This window comes from Falco naumanni, chromosome 3 (genome assembly GCF_017639655.2).
Source record: "Falco naumanni isolate bFalNau1 chromosome 3, bFalNau1.pat, whole genome shotgun sequence".
Lineage (NCBI taxonomy): Eukaryota > Metazoa > Chordata > Aves > Falconiformes > Falconidae > Falco > Falco naumanni.
Window position 1 is genome coordinate 103679606 of NC_054056.1, and position 18155 is coordinate 103697760.

At 41.8% G+C, this 18155-nt stretch overlaps 1 protein-coding gene across 3 annotated transcripts; it reads right to left on the minus strand.

Annotated features, from left to right (window-relative positions):
• Positions 1 to 1691: 1691 nt before the first annotated feature.
• On the minus strand, positions 1692 to 18059 carry DERL1 (derlin 1). Of its 3 annotated transcripts, none has more exons than XR_005826810.1 (9): positions 17719 to 18059; positions 15904 to 16015; positions 12876 to 12940; positions 10017 to 10043; positions 8446 to 8541; positions 7704 to 7756; positions 6440 to 6550; positions 2593 to 4628; positions 1692 to 1864 (listed from the first exon to the last, which is right to left on the minus strand). XR_005826810.1 is itself a non-coding variant. In XM_040586250.1 (8 exons), exons 1-8 carry the CDS (start codon positions 17869 to 17871, stop codon positions 4490 to 4492), a joined length of 756 nt encoding a protein of 251 aa, XP_040442184.1. In that variant the 5' UTR covers positions 17872 to 18059; the 3' UTR covers positions 1932 to 4489. The 3 variants fall into 3 exon arrangements, 1 of the variants encoding a protein (XP_040442184.1); XR_005826811.1 differs by having other exon boundaries at positions 1692 to 1898; XM_040586250.1 differs by lacking the exon at positions 1692 to 1864 and having other exon boundaries at positions 1932 to 4628.
• Between the last annotated feature and the right edge of the window lie 96 nt (positions 18060 to 18155).

The following is an 18155-nucleotide window of genomic DNA, read 5'->3' on the forward strand; positions in this document are numbered from 1 at the left end:
TACAATGAATGAAACTACTAATACAGGGATCCACCCACTGTCCTTTAATCCATGGCCAGTCCAGGGACTAAATACACACATCCCTTTTGAGAAATAAATGTAAATATTCAGAAGCAAGAAGACTTCTTGCAATGGTTTTGATTTTAAACGCTGCCTCCAGCTGCCATGACCTTCATCACAAGAGACTGGTAAGTAGTTCAGAGAAACTCAGCCTTAAGAGCCGATTTGAGCTCTAATGGCATTTTGCAAGGGCTTTGTCCTTTGGTGGGAAATAAAACAATAAACCAAACCACCTTCAGGCACCAGAATTAAGGTTTCATTCTCACTTCCCCCCCCCCTCCAACACCAATGAGATTTTGCAGAGGCCTCGCCAGCATCCCACAGTTACAGCTCTTTTTATGCAACTTTTGCTCACAAGTGTTGTAATCACTCCTTCTAGATCATGTTCCAGATGATACAAGGGTGAGCCACTGCTGCAAAACAGAACTCCTTTCATCACCAAAAAAGCATGCTTGAAAAATACAAGCAGCTGAAGCGTATTCATCTTTCCAATTCTAGAAAAGAGCACATCATCACCTTTTAGACATAATTCTGCTTGACATGCACATATTGCATATTTAACTTAATAAAATCATGACAATAATGACTCAATTCTGCATATCAAGTCACACTATTACTATCATCCATGGCAAAATAAGAATCTAGGGATGCACAAAACAAGAAAAGCCATTTACTACTGCAGGGGATGACACTGCTAAGAACATCTTCACCAAAATTAGTGCTGTGCCATACTACAGCAAGTACAAATTGATGCATCATCCTAAGCCTAGCACGGAACAAGGGAGAATATGAATAGTCTTCATTTCATGGATGCATAACAGGATTAAAAAGCCATTAGGTGACTTGTTATATCAGAAGCTTCAGACTGTAAATTAGTGTCTATCTCTTCAGCTCGCTACCTTAACCATCAAGGCAAAGCAGTTTTCCTCCTTGATAAGGTACACAGTGGTATATAAACACAGAAAGAATCTTAGGTTGTATTGCAAACAATATGCTATTCTGAAAATTAAAGCCTCTCAGTTTTCCTAATGTGACAATTAGATGACAGAATGAAGCAACAGGTCCAGTTTCCAGCAACGCCACATTACCGAGTTGTGTTGAGAGATGAGCTGTCATCCAGACAAAGTGATAGGAATGAAAGATGAAGCATTTTAGAAGCATTTGATTTCATATTCTTGGCTCTTCTGCTGACTCCTAATGCAGCTGGAGCAAAATCAAAACGCGCACACTTGCCATGCTGTTGTCTGGTGTATAGTATGGACCAAGACTTTCCAGCCCAAGAAGCACAACAAATTCACAGAGTGCCTTATGTACCAAGTCCATGATCTTCTTTGGTGCCTCTAAGGTAACAAACAGGAGAAATGCAGTCACGCGAACAATGAGGACCAGAAGAGTCATTCAGAGGATGCTCAACATGTCTCCAAATCAGCTGAAATAAGAGCCTCAAAAGGAACTCTGGCAGCAGTGCAGATCTGCCTGGACAGCGAGTATTGCAGAATACCAAGCTTATCCCTGGAAAAGTAACTAATCTCTATCAATTTCACACAGTTTGAGGGTGAGTAGGAGCGTACTTCCTCCCAAAGGACAACAGAGCATGAATAATCAAGTATACAAAAAAAAGCTGTAAAATGGTAATCGGCCAGGAAGGACACAGACTGTCAAGACTCATGGCGATAAAGAAAATGCCTTTACGATTTTGCAGTTGATCAGAGAAGACAAGGCTCCCACCCAAAAGCAGGTCATTTTCTTGAGTACTTTTATCAACAGCAGAAGGTGGTGTCACAGTACAGCTGTCAGACATTCCCTGGAGGTGGACAGATCACAAGGTTTGTCTTAAGCTGAAATATGATTTAGTGAAACAGAGACAGTAACAGAGATTAAAACTTTAATTTAAAATTTTGTCAACAAAAATTGATTACAAAAAGGGAAATTATCTGTACAAAATAAGAAAGGAGGTACTCATTTAACAAGAGACTGCCATTGTCAGCGTACGCTGGAGGAGAAACAGTGCTTCAGGTCAAGTGAAAAGTGAAAGCCAAACCAACCAAGCTCATAATACAGAATTCTGAAGTGAATTTTCCATAAACCAAATTAAATTGACCTGAAGCAGCTCAAAAGCTAACCAAGACTTAATAGAAGTCTATTCTCCTTGCAAAACTTTTTCTCTTAGAGAATGAGGATGTACTAGAAAGCAAGACCCAGCACAGTGCACTGGGCCAGGACAATGACTTTTGCCATACTTCCTCCCACCAAAGCCTTTCTTCTGGCCTTCTGTACAAAGATGTGCTGCAATCTGAGTGTGCCAGGGTTTTGGCTGAGTCACAAACTATTGCAACTTCACTTAACAGTTAGGTTCTGATTCAAAATTAAGACAAATGCTTTGGAGACAGTGATATTACTACGATTAAAAAGACCAGTTGCACCATGACTCCTATAAAAATGGTGCTTCTCAAACTTCCCAAATAAAATCAATTAACAGCTGTCAGTCTACAGACTAGTCTTTACAACACTGAATTCCTCTCTTCTACCTACCATTTTATAAAAAGACAAGAGCATCTTTAAACTTCATCACTGAACAAACAAAAATGGCAGGTGATTTCTGAACTCCAAGTTCCTGTAAAATGTAAGCACGCAATATGATCATTACCAGTTTTCTACGGTTTTCCACAAGCTGAATCAACAAAATTAACTTGCAGTGAAGAAAGGTAGCATGTATTTTTTTCAAGCAAGCCAGATGAAAACTTCCAGTCTGACTGTTTATTTCCCACTCAGTTTCACATCACATAGTATTTACAAGTTTTTAAACCTTCAGAACCCAGGTTTAGTGAAGAAACAAAGTAGCAATAAAAATATTTTGGCCCAGATTCGCTCCACTTACAGATACCTGAGATACCCAAGTTGGGGTAGAACAACTTTCTGTGCCCCACCTACCTAGCAGAAAGAAAGAAAATGCTGATGGGAAATTCGGTCAGAGACTTGAATCTCATCCTAGTGACAATGCTTTTCTTCCTCCAACTAGAAAACAAAAAGTGAGCAACTATATTCCAACTTTGAAGTCTTGGTTAAGCTTAGAGTAACTGCATTCCTAGCTTAATGGTTGTCATTTATGTGAACCTAAGCCTTACCTTGCTCACTAGAAGCACCTACCTAGGGGAGTCGGGGACAGCTACCTTTTAAGAATGCTATGAGACAAATGAGTCCTCCTTACAGCTGGGAAAACTGAAGTAAGAAAGAAGTTTGCTCAAGTCCATGCGGTCAGTAATAAGCTAGCATTACAGCTTCCTTGGTCTTAGTCCTGTGCTCTGCCCACGAGAACCCAGTACAAGGAAAACTACTCTACAGAATCATTCCCTTTTCCATGTCAAAAAGTTCTACCAAAAAACGTAAATACTAATAAACAGTGTACATAATTTCTTATTTGACAGTGAAAGAGTCCCATAGTAAAGCAATCTGTTCTATTGTATCTTGACCCTGGAAAACTTTATTTCCAGCTTTAATTCTTTGAGGTCTTAAAGCTTTGAAGAGAAATTTGAAGATGCAGTTAACAAACATAATGCTGCAGTTAATACCCTTTACATTAACCACAATGATATGTTACATTTTCTAGTTTAAATGTTATTTTGTGCTACCCAATTTTGCAATCAAAATAGAAACCTTGAAGCCAAGAATTCACAGATCTCAGGGAAAAAAAAAAAAACCAACCACACAAGCTAGACAACTTCAGTTTAAACAGCAAGCCTTGTAACATGCGATGAAGAGCTCAGAGATTTAAATTCTGTGAATATCTGTTATTGCCATTTCAAATGAAAGCCCTCTTATCCCTGGTCTTGCCCAGCCTGTGCTGTAGCAGGCAGGAAAAATGCTGCACTGTAAGAAAAAACTCCCCTTAAAACATAGCTTAATAATGGAAATGAAATATTTGCACTTTGCTTTATGAATGCAGTAGAGATATCACTTAAATAATGTTTCCAAAGGCGCAGGGACTTAAGTACAGCTGTGGAAAAAGTCAGCTTCCTAAACTTTGGGGTTAGTTTGATCCATCTGCCTCACATTGGATTCTTAACTTACCATGGTCAACAAAGCTTTTAACGTACCAGGTGAGACAGAACACCATTACCTTGCTCCATCGCATTCATGGAACAAGACTGCATAATGGATGCCCACTGCAACAGACAGACAATACTGTATAAAGAAGGCTTTTTTTAATGGCAGAATCAAATTGGACACTACTGGCTAACCTGGAGCAAGATCTACATTTTTCCCTTCTGGACTTTTTAATTTTCTCTTGAACCAGAAACATTCTTTCTGATCAGTTAAATCCAACAGTACTGCAGAGAGCCTGGTTCTTAAACATGCTCTGCACCAGGAAGGGTCGGTTCTACGTCCTATTGAAACCAAACAGTTGCCATTTTCCAAAGGCAGGAGTTCTTCACTGGTCACCTAGCCGGAAACCTTGGCCCCAGTTGTGTCTTCCACCACCCTGTGGGTCTTCTGCAGCTCTTCTCATGCTAGCAGGTGGGACACCAAACCCCGACACTCCTCCTCTCCTATTTGGCAGCCAGCGGTACCTAGGGCAAGCCAGAAGAGGAGGAGAGAAAGTGAGAAACAGCTGTACCTTGGGGGTAAATGCCCAGACTACTATTCCATGCACTTCCTTTTAGCTGCTAGACTTTGCAATAAAACTGGCTTTTCACAGCAGCACTTCACAGAATTCTTTCCAAATCTAAGCCCTCAGTGCATTTTGAAATGGGAATTCTGGGGAACTTCCATCTCTGGGATATGGTTAGATACAATAATCCAAACATAGGGGAAAAAAAACCCATAAGGAGGTCTCACTGTTGAGAATAAACGCTGCAATATAAACTTAGGTCCTCTAAATTCTCTTTTTTTTAAGGGGAAATAATAAAAAAAATCCAAGTAACTTCCGAGCATCTCTCTCTTCAATAGTTGCATAGGTCCTGTTACGACAGCATCTTAACGATCTCACTGCTCTCCAAGTAAACATTCCTGAGGGACTGAGGACAAACGAGGCTAAGGGAAACAGGCTCAAGCAACTAGCTTGTCTGAAATCAAAGCTCAAGTGACCTGGCCAAAGCAAATGAGAGCTGTAAGACTTTATCATCCAACTTGGGCTATCATCTAAATAGAGTGATCTAAAATATAGCTTCTGCATTTTGCAAGGGATCCCATCAGTGCAGAGTCATTCCAGCTCTACAACAGTTACACAGAGCTCCTGCAGATCCCTTGCTAAATCTAACCACTAAAATCTGAGGCCCCAGATATAAAACCCCGATTCCTTTCTACAAGAAAAACAATCCTGTACGGTACAAATTCTTCATTATTATATTAAAGGTACCAGTAAATCATCACAGTGTCTTTTTTTTGATATAATGTTACAGTGCAAGGCAGAATTTATCCCTTTGTAGAGATATTCGCAGTACTTCTGTTCCTGCTTCTCAAACACAGAGAAAAGTTAAATACACCTATGAGGACTCAAGAGAATTACACATAACCAACAAGACTGATGGAAGTTTCAGAGCTGTTATTACCTTGAGAAACATGGAAAAAAATATTTTGTCTCCTAACCTTTATGGAAAATTAGGTTTACCAGAAGGGCTTGTAAATACAGAGGTAGAAAATAAAACTTGCCTACTCATTAAAACTTGTACATAAAGTAGAACTGTAAATTAACTTTGCATCTTCTAATTAACAGTTTATGCTATAAAAAGGGTTAACTGAGTTGCTAACTAAAGTTTGGTAGAGAAGGAATATTTACAACACAAAAGGATGAGGACAAGGGCAACTGAAACTACAAACTTTGGCTTCTGATCATAGCATTTCAATGCCAAAACAATTAACAAGTCACAAGAAAAAGCTCTTCAGAAACCAAGACCTGCAGTCTCAAGTCAAGGTGACTGGTACAGACTGCAAAGCAGAATGCGCATCATAGTTGTGAACAAGCCTAAACTAACTCCTATTATTGTTACAGGTTGCTGAACTGGTAGCCACTGTAATGATACATGGAAATAGAGATAAAAGATCATTTACAGGAGAAAACAGGTTTTTTGGTGCTATCTGATAATTGTTAGGGAGTTTTCTTTATTACAGCCCAACTTACTAGCAGAACTACAACTTTTACTCTCACTCTTACGAGTGGGTAAAGGACATAAGCCATCCATAGGAGTAACAGAACGCTCACATAGGTCAGTTACAAGAAACTCAACATTTGACGACTCAGCAGCACAGTCAATACGATAGTCTGAAGCAGATTGATTTAGCAAAGTATTTTTCACCTTACAATCTGGTAAATATATGCCTAATGAACAATACAGAAAATTGGACCAAACAAACAGTGAGTTAAAGAATAAAGCCAGCTTACAGGAACTGAGGTGTGGAGAGAAAATTCCTTCCTCCCAAATCCATTGGATATTTAAACATTAAAAAGAAATACAGGTGTCCAACCAGATTTCCTATCAGCTCATTGATGACTCTGCAAGGCAAGAAGAAAAAGAATTGTTTCACATGCTGTCTTCTCTGAAAATAAACAACTGACCATCTTCTGCCAGCTTCTACTGTTCACCTGCCCCGGGTATTTCCAGGGCTGTGAGCCACAGAAAATTTCCCTTCCCTCAGCACTTTGCAGCCACTTCTTTATAAGGGCCAACCTTCAGTGCCAGCACATCAACAGGCTGTTCCACCCTCCCTCCCTGCCAAGCCTTCTCTACAGTCTGTACTGAAAATGCAATTAAATACTTGTTTACATCAGAGAATTAGACCGTACAGCTATTAGCGTGTAAAATAATAGTCTGCAGAGCTTGAGAAGTTACTGCTGTTTTCACTGGACAACCTGTCTCCTGCTGTACTGAACTGTTTTGTTCCCAATTTTGCAAAAACACTGCTGAATGGAGGCCCTTGAGTATCTTCTGTCATGCATAGAAACAGCAGGTATCTAACAGCAAGCAGTTTCTCAAGTGACGGATGAGTCAGTAGGTGGCACAGCCAGAAAAGGGAATTTGGTTTTGCTATACTATCTCCTCCTTTTATAAATCAACCACATAACTTGTTGCTGTCACCAACTGTGTTACAGCGGCACCAAGAGGCCCCAGACAAATGCAGAGCACCAATGAGAAAGACCATGCACAGAAGGGTTTCTGCATCACAGTTTCATCACAGAAACCCAAGACAGACCAACAAATTCAGCAAGCACTAATATGGCACTGTGTGGGCTTGTTATTCCATTTTCCCTTGTTTCATAAGCTGAAAAAAACATTGCATTTGGCAAGACTGTGAGGAACAGAAGTAACAGCACTACCAGAGTCAAGTTAAATTTGTTTCTAAAACCAATAAGGATGGCTGGTCACTACAGGACCCTTCCTGTAGTACGGAAAAGGCCTAATGCATAGATTTATTAGAAGATAAACCAAATTCTTATTTGGTTTCCCCTCACCTACATTCTCTAGTTCTCACATGCACATCTCCTTTTTGCTTTTATCTTAAATGGTGACCGTGTCATACTAAGCATTATCAGTCAGATTATACAGCTTTAAGCTTTTTATTTTAATACTGCTTCTAAATGCAGCAGTCAGTTCAAAAGCCATAAAAACTTCTGTAACTTCAAATTGGCCATGTAAGTAAATACGTACGATCCACCAATGATGTAGTTGAATCCCAGAATAACCCATGGAAGGTAACAGGCCTGAAAAAGAACACAGTGGAGACAGAGAAATTGTAAGTACAAGTTAAGGACATAAAGCTGCTCAACTTCCCACTGCAGTAAGCACGATTATCATCTCAGTGTTTTAGGCATTACTCAAATCCTGATATATTAACTTAAGCAGATTCTACCTAACGAGGCAGGATACTCCAAATCAAGCAACCACTAACGTTTTTAGAAAAATCACACTCATTTAAACATTTTAAGTAAATGTGTCTTTGGCACTCTATGTTCCACAGCATGGTTACATCTGAAACAAAGTCCTAACATTTCTGATTTTGAAAAGGTCTGGAAACAATGATCAAAAGAGTTTTCACTACATGATCTGGCAGAAACAGATGAGGTTGCACAGGAAAGAATTTAAATATCAACATTTTGTCACTACGGTGTCACTACATTCAGCTTTTATCCAAGTTAATGTTTATCAGGAATTTTTTTCTCTCTTCAGACCAATGAATTTCAGTTGTCAGTACATGTTTTCAGTAAAGCCACACTGAGTGACACCATATGGAAGACCATGAACAAATCTGTCTTCATTGCATCTCAAGGAGTATATAGCTGTGTGAAAGTATAGGCCATCTTTAATAACACAAAGTATTTATATTTTGCTCCTCACCCCCTTCATGTGCACCTTCGGGGCACAAACCTTTCCAATATCCAGTCTGACATACCTTAAATCTTGTTCCAAACCAAAATGATACAATCATGTCTCTGTTCAGCTGGGCCCACACATAAAGTACTGACATGATGAGTGGAATCATCAGCAACTGCAATGTTGGAAAAAAAAAAAAAAAAAGGCAGAAAGTTACCATTGCTTTCACAGAAGCCTAAGAAACGTAAACAGACAGCACAACCTATAAGCTTCAAAAATGGCTCGTAAGCATAATAAATCAGAAAAACCTTTAAAGATTGCCCCAGAATCTTTGCCATCATGTGTCATGGATCTGTTCAAAAACTACTGAGAAAGCTAAGCATTGGTCATTCTCTTTTGCAAGACCATGCTGAAGCAAAGGGCTCCAACTTGCACCAACTGAAAAAGCAGCCATCGTTAACTCTGCTCCCAGCTCCTTAGCAGCACCACCTACAGCAATGTCAGTGACATGCTTGTGCCACAATCATTTCCATTCACAACCCTGGGCACTAACCCAAACACACTCGTCTGGGGCTAAGCTAATAGAGCAGATGAAGTGTTACTCCAGCCAAATGCTAGCTATGCTCCCCTCAGAGCACCACAGAAGGAAAGTGCACCGGTAAATCACTATTTCAGAGTACTGCCGCCAGCCTTGGCAAAGGCACCTCAGCAGAGCTCGGAGGTAACCCATGCTCCATACCAGGAGATGAGACTGTTTCAAATACCTCCTTACTGTGACCGTGTATTAGCTGACTGGACCATTCCTAGTGAAACAAATATAAAGCACTATTTTAGCTACATGCTGATTTTGACAGACTGTGCCAGCAACATTTCCATGAACTGGTTTAATGCTGCAAACCAGCTCATTTGTTTGGAAGAGAAGTTAAAAATCATTTCTGCAGGGGTGCTGCTACTCAACAGATTCCACATTAAAGCTGGCACACCGGCACCAGTCCAGTCTTCCCCAAGCCCTACGGTATACCAGCAGTCTGACTCTTCACACAAGCACCTTAGGGTCTTTATTAAAACCATGACACTCTGTTGTGTCCAAGAAGCACTCCCCCATCTCCCTCCTTAATATCTGGGGAGATAAGAACTAGTTCACTGAAAATGGTTATTTGGACCACTATTTTAATCACTCTTGTGAGGATTTTGCACTTCACAGTTCTGATCTGAACCTACAGCTGCATTTTTCACAAAAAGATCAGTAAAAGGCACACTACATTTTAGAAGACTAATGAACCCAAGAATAGTTTTTAGGTAAAAAAATTAAGAATGCAGATTCACATTAATTAGAAGAAACAGTATACAGGTGACATCTTGTGTCCATTTTAGTAAAAGGCTGAACACTTCCTGACTGCGCAAAGAGCCAATTTTCACTCCCTGACTCCCTAACTAGGTTAGAAGTGAGAGTCAGAAGATACAGGCTTGTGATGTCAGCTGAGGCTAACCCAAACTAAAAAACTAACAATATACACACAACAGTTCATTTTGATATAAACTAAACCAGCCTAGTTTGACTATGTTCTGCAAACTGTCAATAATGCTCTCTACAAAGTCATTAAGTAGTCAGAATGTTCCATAACATTATTTAAAAACTTCAGCAGTTACCTGCATGTCCATTGCCAAGCCAGTTATCTGTCATTGCACCATTAAGGAAAATGCAGTAAAACCTGATAAACTAGAACAACAAAAAGAGCTGAACACACACGTAAAGGCCTTTAATGTTTAAAATTAAAACAGCGTTCCTGTGTAATATTAAGCTGACCACTGGAAAAAATGAAAACCCTGCAATGATCTAAAGATGTACACACTTAGTTTCAATAATTGCTTTCAGTAGCCTCTCAAGCTACCACCTCAAGTCATTACCCCAAGAGCTGACACATGCACTGACCTTCCCTCCATGGTGAAACTGACTAACTAGAAACTCAATCAGTTCTTGCATAAAAGCACGTTACAAGTTTAACAGCTGGATTCTTTCATTAGTTTTTTAAAGACTAAACTGTTGGTTTTCTAACTGAAGATATATCATTAAAAAAAATACCAACATATTGCCACCGAGTTTTAGAAAATAATTTCTTGAAGTGCATCAATGCAGGCTTTTCATACTACTTTTGGAACGCAAAGGATCTACTTGCTGTAGTGACTGTAGAAACAACTGCTGAATAATTTTGCTATGATCAGAATGCTTTTAACAGTTCATGAATGTGTATGAAATGGTATCAAGTGTTTTCCCAGATCATGCATTCAGGTTGCTCCTTACGTCATATGGGGAACAAGCAACTGGAAGCTTTTAAATGACCAGTTTGAAAGTCAAGTCACAATCAGATTCATCTAATAGCTCACAGCCAACAGCCTGCAACCACAATGAAGCTGATGGTTTTCTTAACAACATAACTAAACGCACAATTGTTTGCCTAGTCGTTGCCGTGGCTCAACAGGACTAGCAGGAATAGCAATTCCCTCCATACAGTGGAATGTGACTAGATAGTTCATCTATTGATAAAGGCAACAGCATTTCTACACACTATCTCTCCCAGCTGTATCTGATTCACACTGATGTCACCACTCCCTTTTTTCCACATGCTGTGCCACACAAATTGCTACAAGGAGGTAGCCACAGCACTGACAGAATGGGAGCACATCCAAGAATGGAGGCTCCACAACCTCTCTTGGCAACCCATGCTGGTGTTTGACTGCCCTAACAGTAAAAAGAGTCTTTCTTACATTTAAGTGGAATCTTCTGTGCTTCATTTTGTTCCTGTTGCCTCTTGTCCCACCGCTGAGCACCACTGAGAGAAGCCTAGCTCTATTTGCTTTACTCCCTCTCTCATCAGGTATTTATCCACATGGGTATTATGTCCAGCTCTGGAGTCCTCAGCAGAGGAAAAAGATGGACCTATTGGAGTGAGTACAGATGAGTGCCACGAAAATGATTAGAGGGATGGAACTGGAACACCTCTCCTGTGAGAAAAGGCTGAGAGAGTTGGGGTTATTCAGCCTGGAGAAGACAAGGCTCCAAAGCGACTTTATTACAGCCCTTCAATACTTAAAGGGGGCTTATAAGAAAGATGGGGACAGACCGTTTTCACAAGGGCCTGTAGCAATCAGACAAGAGGTAGTGATTTTAAACTAAAAGATGATAGATTTAGACTAGATATTAGAAGTTTTTTATGCTGAGGGTGGTGAAGCACTGAAACAGGTTGCCCAGAGAGGTGGCAAATGCCCCGTCCCTGGAAATATTCAAGGCTGGGTTGGACGGGGCTCTGAGCAACCTGATCTAGTCGAAGATGTTCCTGTTTATTGCAGGGAGGGGCTGGACTAGATGACCTTTAAAAGTCCCTTCCAACCCAAACTACTCTATAATTCTATGATAAGACACCACTGAACCTCCTGTTCCCCAGGCTGCACAATCCCAGCCCTCTCAGCTTCACCTCATGTGACAGATGCTCCAACCCTTTAATCATCATGACCTTTCACTGAACTCACTCCAGTATGTCCATGTCTGTCTTGTATTTGGGAACCTGGAGATGGACGCAGCCCCCCATACGTCTCACAAGGGCTCAGCAGAGAGGGGTAATCACCTCCCTCAAGCTGCTGGGAATGCTCTGCCTAATGCAACCCAGGAGGCTGGTGGCCACCTTTGCCAGAAAGGCATGCTGCTGGCTCATGGCCAACCTGGTGTCCAGCAGGACTCCCAGAGCCTTTTCTGCCAAGATGCTTTGCAGACTGTCAGTCCCCAGTCTGGACCGCTGCCTGAGGCTGTTCCTCCCTGGGGGCAGGACTCTGCACTTCCCTTTGCTGAGCTCATGAGATTCCTGACCAGCACATTTCTCCAGCCACTACAGATCCCTCTGAAGGGTAGCACAACCATCTGGTTTATCAACAACTCCTCCCAGTTTTGTACCTGAGACCTAAAAGAAAATTCAGGTAGAACAGCACAGCTCATGGAAAAACTGTTTCCCAACATTCCCAAAGAAACAAGCCCAGCTTCTTCAGGAAGCTGGCTCAGTGCAGATATTGCAACACTGATTTCACAGACTCAGATAATCTGTGCCTAGCAGGTAAAGGATCTCTCTGTGAGGTCCCTGAATTTCCAACTTAGGGAATGGCACAGATCAGACTTATTTGCACATTTGCAGCTTAAACACACTAAATTCACTCTTAGCCCATGCAGCAATCCACAAAAGTGGCTAAGTGAAGCAATACAGCGAGCACCATGGAAGTTCACGCACTAGCTGAGCTTTGTGTAAGCAGAACTCTAGTCCCCAGGTTACATACATGTATTGGCGCATTTATTAGTATTCTTCCTACAAGACACTTGCTACCTTTCCAGGAAGATTAAAAACTCACCTGTGAACACTTGCTAAATTTTAAAACTGTCAGTTGCTAAAACCTGGTCTTTGAACATATTTCAAGCAGAAACAGGAGAACCAAAACATTCTAAAAGTTTGATGAACAGAAGGATACAACAATGCAGATCCAGTTAAACAGGAGCATGAACATGTAATCTGCTGGCCTTCCATCAAAAGCTCCTGTAAATAAAAAGAATTATTAGAAAACGTACCAAAATCTTGGTAAGAAATTAAGACTTTACTTTTGGGAGCCTAAGAAAAGCTCAGCTAATAACAGTTGTCTTACGTGCAGTCTGTGGTTTATTTTTTTTAATTTTAAAAAGCCTTATAATAGAACAACCTACAGACTGAAAAATAAGACATTCAGCCTACTGCATTAAAGTCCACAGTGCCTCTACTTGAAAAAGTAGACCGTTTAACTCTGGAGATAAGTGGCTTTAACTTCATAAGACCTCAAATTGGAGTTGGACCCCATCCTTCATAAGAAGCTGCCAGTCAGAAACACACAAGAAAGAAATAAATACACATGCATGACAAAACCAGAGACATCAAGTTTAATGACAGTCATGAGAAAACCAGTCCTTACTTAGGCAAACTGCATCCTCTTTGCATCGTCTAGTCAGATTCAAGAGATGCAACAGATTTTACATTCCAGAAACATTACCACACATGACAAGGAGGGGTACACATGTGCAGTGCATTCTGTTCCCTCTTCTAAGCTTAATGGCTTGCCTAATTCCCCATTTCAAACACAAAATCATAGAACGGTTTGGGCTGGAAGGGACCTTAAAGATCATCTAGTTCCAAACTCCCTGCCATGGTCAGGGACACCTTCCACTAGAGCAGGTTGCCCAAAGCCCCATCCAGCCTGGCCTTGAACACTGCCAGGGATGGGGCATCTACAACTTCTCTTCCAATGTCTCATCACCCTCACAGTAAAGAATTTCTTCCTAACATCTAATCTAAATCTGTCCTCTTGCACCTTAAAACTATTATCTCTTGTCCTATCACTACATGGGATATACACATGTACATGGGATGACATGTACATGACGTGTCAATTTTCTTCAGAACAGTGGAAACAAAAACACAGAGCAATATTCCCTGCAGGTCATACTAAATGAAATTATCTCTAGATGCCTAAAAAAATAAACTTAGAAAAAAATCTTTTGGAAAGTCTTAAAGTTGGAGAACTAGATAAACTGAAGTTTTCTCCTTATTGTTGCCATACAACAAATACAAACAAATAAAAAGAGGAAGCTGATTAATCCTGTAGAAACTCCAGCACAGAAATTCCTCCAGAATAGGAAGAAAACAAGTAAGTATTATCTCCTTAAAGTCTTTAATTTCTTATTATCTAGGAGATTACCAACAAGAATATTAGACAAACTATTTAAATTGACTTTCCAATGAATATCTAAGAAAACTGAGCTGTAGACTTCTAAAAAGCTCAGCACAGAAAGGAAGAGTCTCCACTGGGTCCTTCAGTAGAGCCCAGGGTATAATCCGGTCCTCAGGGAAGAGCTGCAGACTCATTATCTCATCATTCATACTGCTGGGGAGTGAACTCTGAATATTCTGCTTTCTCTGTTGGTATTTGTTATGTTCTTCTCCAACAGAAACACAACAAAAATGCATTAATCTCCTTTTCCTCAGGAAGCTAGAGGTCAGCTTGTTAGGAAAGCACAAGCACAGTACAAAACTGTATGAATATTTCCGACAGCTAGATTTGAAGCTAGCATGCAACACCAGTGTATGCCTAAAAACCACTACAACCCTGAAAACAGAAGTTTCAGCTCCTCAGTTACACAGACAAAAGGAGGCATAGACCTATGCAGATTTCCACCTGTGAGCATATTATCAGCAACTTACACACTTCCCACTTTCAGAAGGATTCAACCCTTTTTCGTAGAGAGGACTGACCTAACCAAGAACTTCATTTATACCCAGAAAAATGACTGTAATATAAAAGAAATGCACTGATTCAAACAACACAGCTGACTTCCCAGTTTCAAAATCCAGATGCGTTGTACAGCAGCAATGTAAATTTACTGTAGAAAATGACTGACCTCCATGAGACTTCTGCCACAGCACAGAAAACAAGAGCGTTTTGTAAGTGTGTGTACTCTCATGTGTTCATAATGTACTGCAGAAATGCTCAGAGAGAAGGAGAAACCATTTCTAGCTATTAAACTGCTACTTACTTTTACTAAGAAAACAAACAAATACAATCTGGCACCACTCCTGCCTTTCCCTGCTACTCTTCTTATGACTTTAATGGGATTCCACAAGACTCTGGATGACCGGTTTACCAGAGACCTCTTCTTTATCGTGGGACTTGCCAAACACCACCTTGCAATGCATTTCCACTTACACCATCAGTTCTAAGACTTCATTAGAACTACACTAAAATTCTTGTTCATAAAGGCTTTCAGGAGCTTGGCTTCGCAAATACGTTAATTATTCACTTCAACTGAAACAATTTTTGCCTAGCTTTAATGAACTGTGCAATGCAAAATGAAAACAATTTTGAAGCTACCTCATAACAACAATTCCTTTTTTTGAGAAAAAGGATCCATTATCTGTTCTCCCTTCTTCCACTCTTAATTCTCTCCTCTAACTGAAAATCCAACTAGTTCCTTTTTCACACTTATGTTTGACAGAGGGTACACTTCATTTGTACAACGTATCCCTCAATTCAACGTAGATAGAATAACACAGGTAAGCATCCCTTTCAAGAAAAAGGAAAAACTGACATTGTTTTTCTCAAGATGGTTATACCCATTGTTACATATTCTTTATCAAGCTTCTGTGTTAAAGGACAACAAACACAAGAAAACAGAGATAATGTCATCTTTTAGTCTCTCTCTCCCTCACTTCCTGAAATCCAACAACTAAAAGCACCAGGCCCTCCTACTGAAACAAGTATCAAGTTCAGATACTAAACAAACAGGCTCCCTATCAAAGAAAGGAGCTGGTCACAGAAAAACAGCTTTCAGAGCACCTTTCACATGACTCTGATCAAATCAGCTGCAATCCCATCACCACAGACATTCGCAACAGAAGCTCTATCTAACAACACTTAGTCTATATCAACTCTGGGCAGAGTTCACCACATGCATATAATTTAATGGATAACATACCTGTTTCTAATCGTGACGAATACTGATACAAGAAATACAAATTCACCAAGTACAGAAATCCTGTTCCAGGTCCCACTGGGAAGAAGAAAGTTGCAGTTATCGGCCGCCAGATCTGTCCAGATCAAAAAAGAAAGATAGATCTATTTATATACTGTAGAATGAACTCATATGCATAGGGCTTTTCTTTTCATTTGTTATCAATTATTTGGAAGATCAAGGAGAAGATTAAAAATAGCCCAAGTATCAACAGCTGCTGCTTCAGCAGCTTTTACAGTTAGGTGTTGTTTGTTGGGGTGGTGATTTTTTTTTTCAAAGTCTGATAAGCAAAGCTTTTATGATTACAACAAAAATCACACAAAACTTCCCAGATCACTTCTGTCACATCTTCACAGTATTGAGTCTTTATTGCAGTGCAACAGGGTTATGCGTGCAAGGATGCTACCCTGTTCTAAAAGCATCCATACAGAACCCATTCTTACCTGTTGAACAGAGGCCAAGGAATTCACACAATGGCCTTTAGCATAACCATTCCAGACAGCACACACTGCTCTGAGCATCCTGCACCTGCTTTAGAGAGTCTCCCAACTATCTATCTATCAATATCAACTGCACGGCAACATGCAGCAGGGACAGAAAATGTCTGGCCATTTATGAACCAGTTCTTTAAGCAGCAACACTTCCAAGCAGGAGTACTGGGATCCTGAAAGGCACAGTTCCACAAGGAGTAACAGAACTAGAGGAAAAAACAGCCCTTTAAGCTACTAAATTTTGGGGACGATACATGAAACAAACTACAGATAGAGCTATCTTTTTATCTTTTTTTGCATTCAGTCTTCTTCACTGAAGCTATAATGAGCAAGTAAAATAGAAATTTAAAAGTTGGAATCCTTTATCTTCCTTCATTTTCAGTTCATCCAGCCAGTGGGTGCTCTCCCCCTACACTCCTGCATACCAGAACACTGAACCTGTAACCTCTCAATGCAAGGATAATTACTATATCCAGTTTGTGAGCACTTCTGATATTGCTAACACATCCAGAAACACTGTTATCTGAAACCTCAGGACTTCAGTTGTTACTTTATGTCAACCATAACTAGGCATAGAAGCTGGCAATCCCAGACAGAAACTTTTTCAAATTCCAAGCAAAAAGGTGCAAAAGATGCACTTCTTTAGCTCTGCCTTAGTATCTCCAGAGCTACCTGCAGTTTAGGACAGTTGCACACCTGCCTGTAACCCCTGTTCCCAGTCACATCCACACAATCACACAACAGAGGCCAGGCAAGTCACCCGAAGTCACAGGCATAGGTTTTATGATTGTAGTGCCTTGGCACAACCACCAGTGCCAGCCAAAACAACTCTCCCAAAACACGTAGGGAAAAAACACACCAAAATGAGATGCAAGACAAACTACGGGGCCTGTCAAGGGCCACTGCCCTCCTTGTCTCACCCAGGGGCCCTGGCAGGGCCAGGCACCGCAGCCTGTGTCACCTTGGTGGGGAGCCCGGGGCCTGCAGAGGCAGAGCACTAAACCCGGGGCCCAGCTCGCAGGCCTTATATAGGTTAAGCAGGAAGGCAGGCCCGGCTTCCCGCTGCAGGCGATGTGGGTCACTCCCAAGGGCTCCCTCGGTGCGCGATTCCCTCCCAGCGCGACCGTGGAGGCCGAAGAGGGGTCCAGACCCCAGACCGCACCTCCGCAGCCCCCAGCCCCGCCAAGTCGCGCACTACAACTCCCAGAATGCCCAGCGCGGCCCGGACCAGGCTCTCTTATGGCGCGGACGCCGCAAGGCACGCCGGGACGGGTAGTGCGGTCCATACTTGGAAGCGGTTGATGAAGGCGTCGGGCCATAGGAAGAGGTAGACGGGGCTGACAAGGCCCAGCTTGCCGATGAGCGGCACCGCGATGGAGCCGGCGAACCAGTAGCGGGTGATCAACGGGATGCTCCGGAACCAGTCCCCCAGGTCCGACATGTCGCCGCCGCCGCACCCGGCCGCCGCCCAGGCCTCGCTACGAAGCGGCCGCTAAGGAAGAAGCGAGGCGAGGGTCCAGCCGCGCTCCGCCCGCTGTTCCCAGCGCCGCCGCCCCGGGCAGGGAGAGGAAGCCCAAGCCAGACGTGGCGCCGCCGAATTCGGCCGGGCCGCCGCCACTTCCGGCCCCGCCCCTCGGCTGCCAAGGCAACGGCAGCGCCGGAAGTTCCGCCTCTTCGTGGAAGGGGGAGCAACCCGCCGTTGCCGGGTGACGGTGCCGCCGGCCC

Coding starts and splice junctions, on each gene's coding strand:
- DERL1 (XM_040586250.1), bottom strand. CDS start 17,871: ATGTCGGACCTGGGGGACTGGTTCCGGAGCATCCCGTTGATCACCCGC. Junction 16,016..17,718: donor CCTTCATCAACCGCTTCCAA/GTATGGACCGCA, acceptor TGATCTGGACAG/ATCTGGCGGCCGATAACTGC. Junction 10,044..12,875: donor TTAACTGGATCTGCATTGTT/GTATCCTTCTGT, acceptor GTGCAATGACAG/ATAACTGGCTTGGCAATGGA.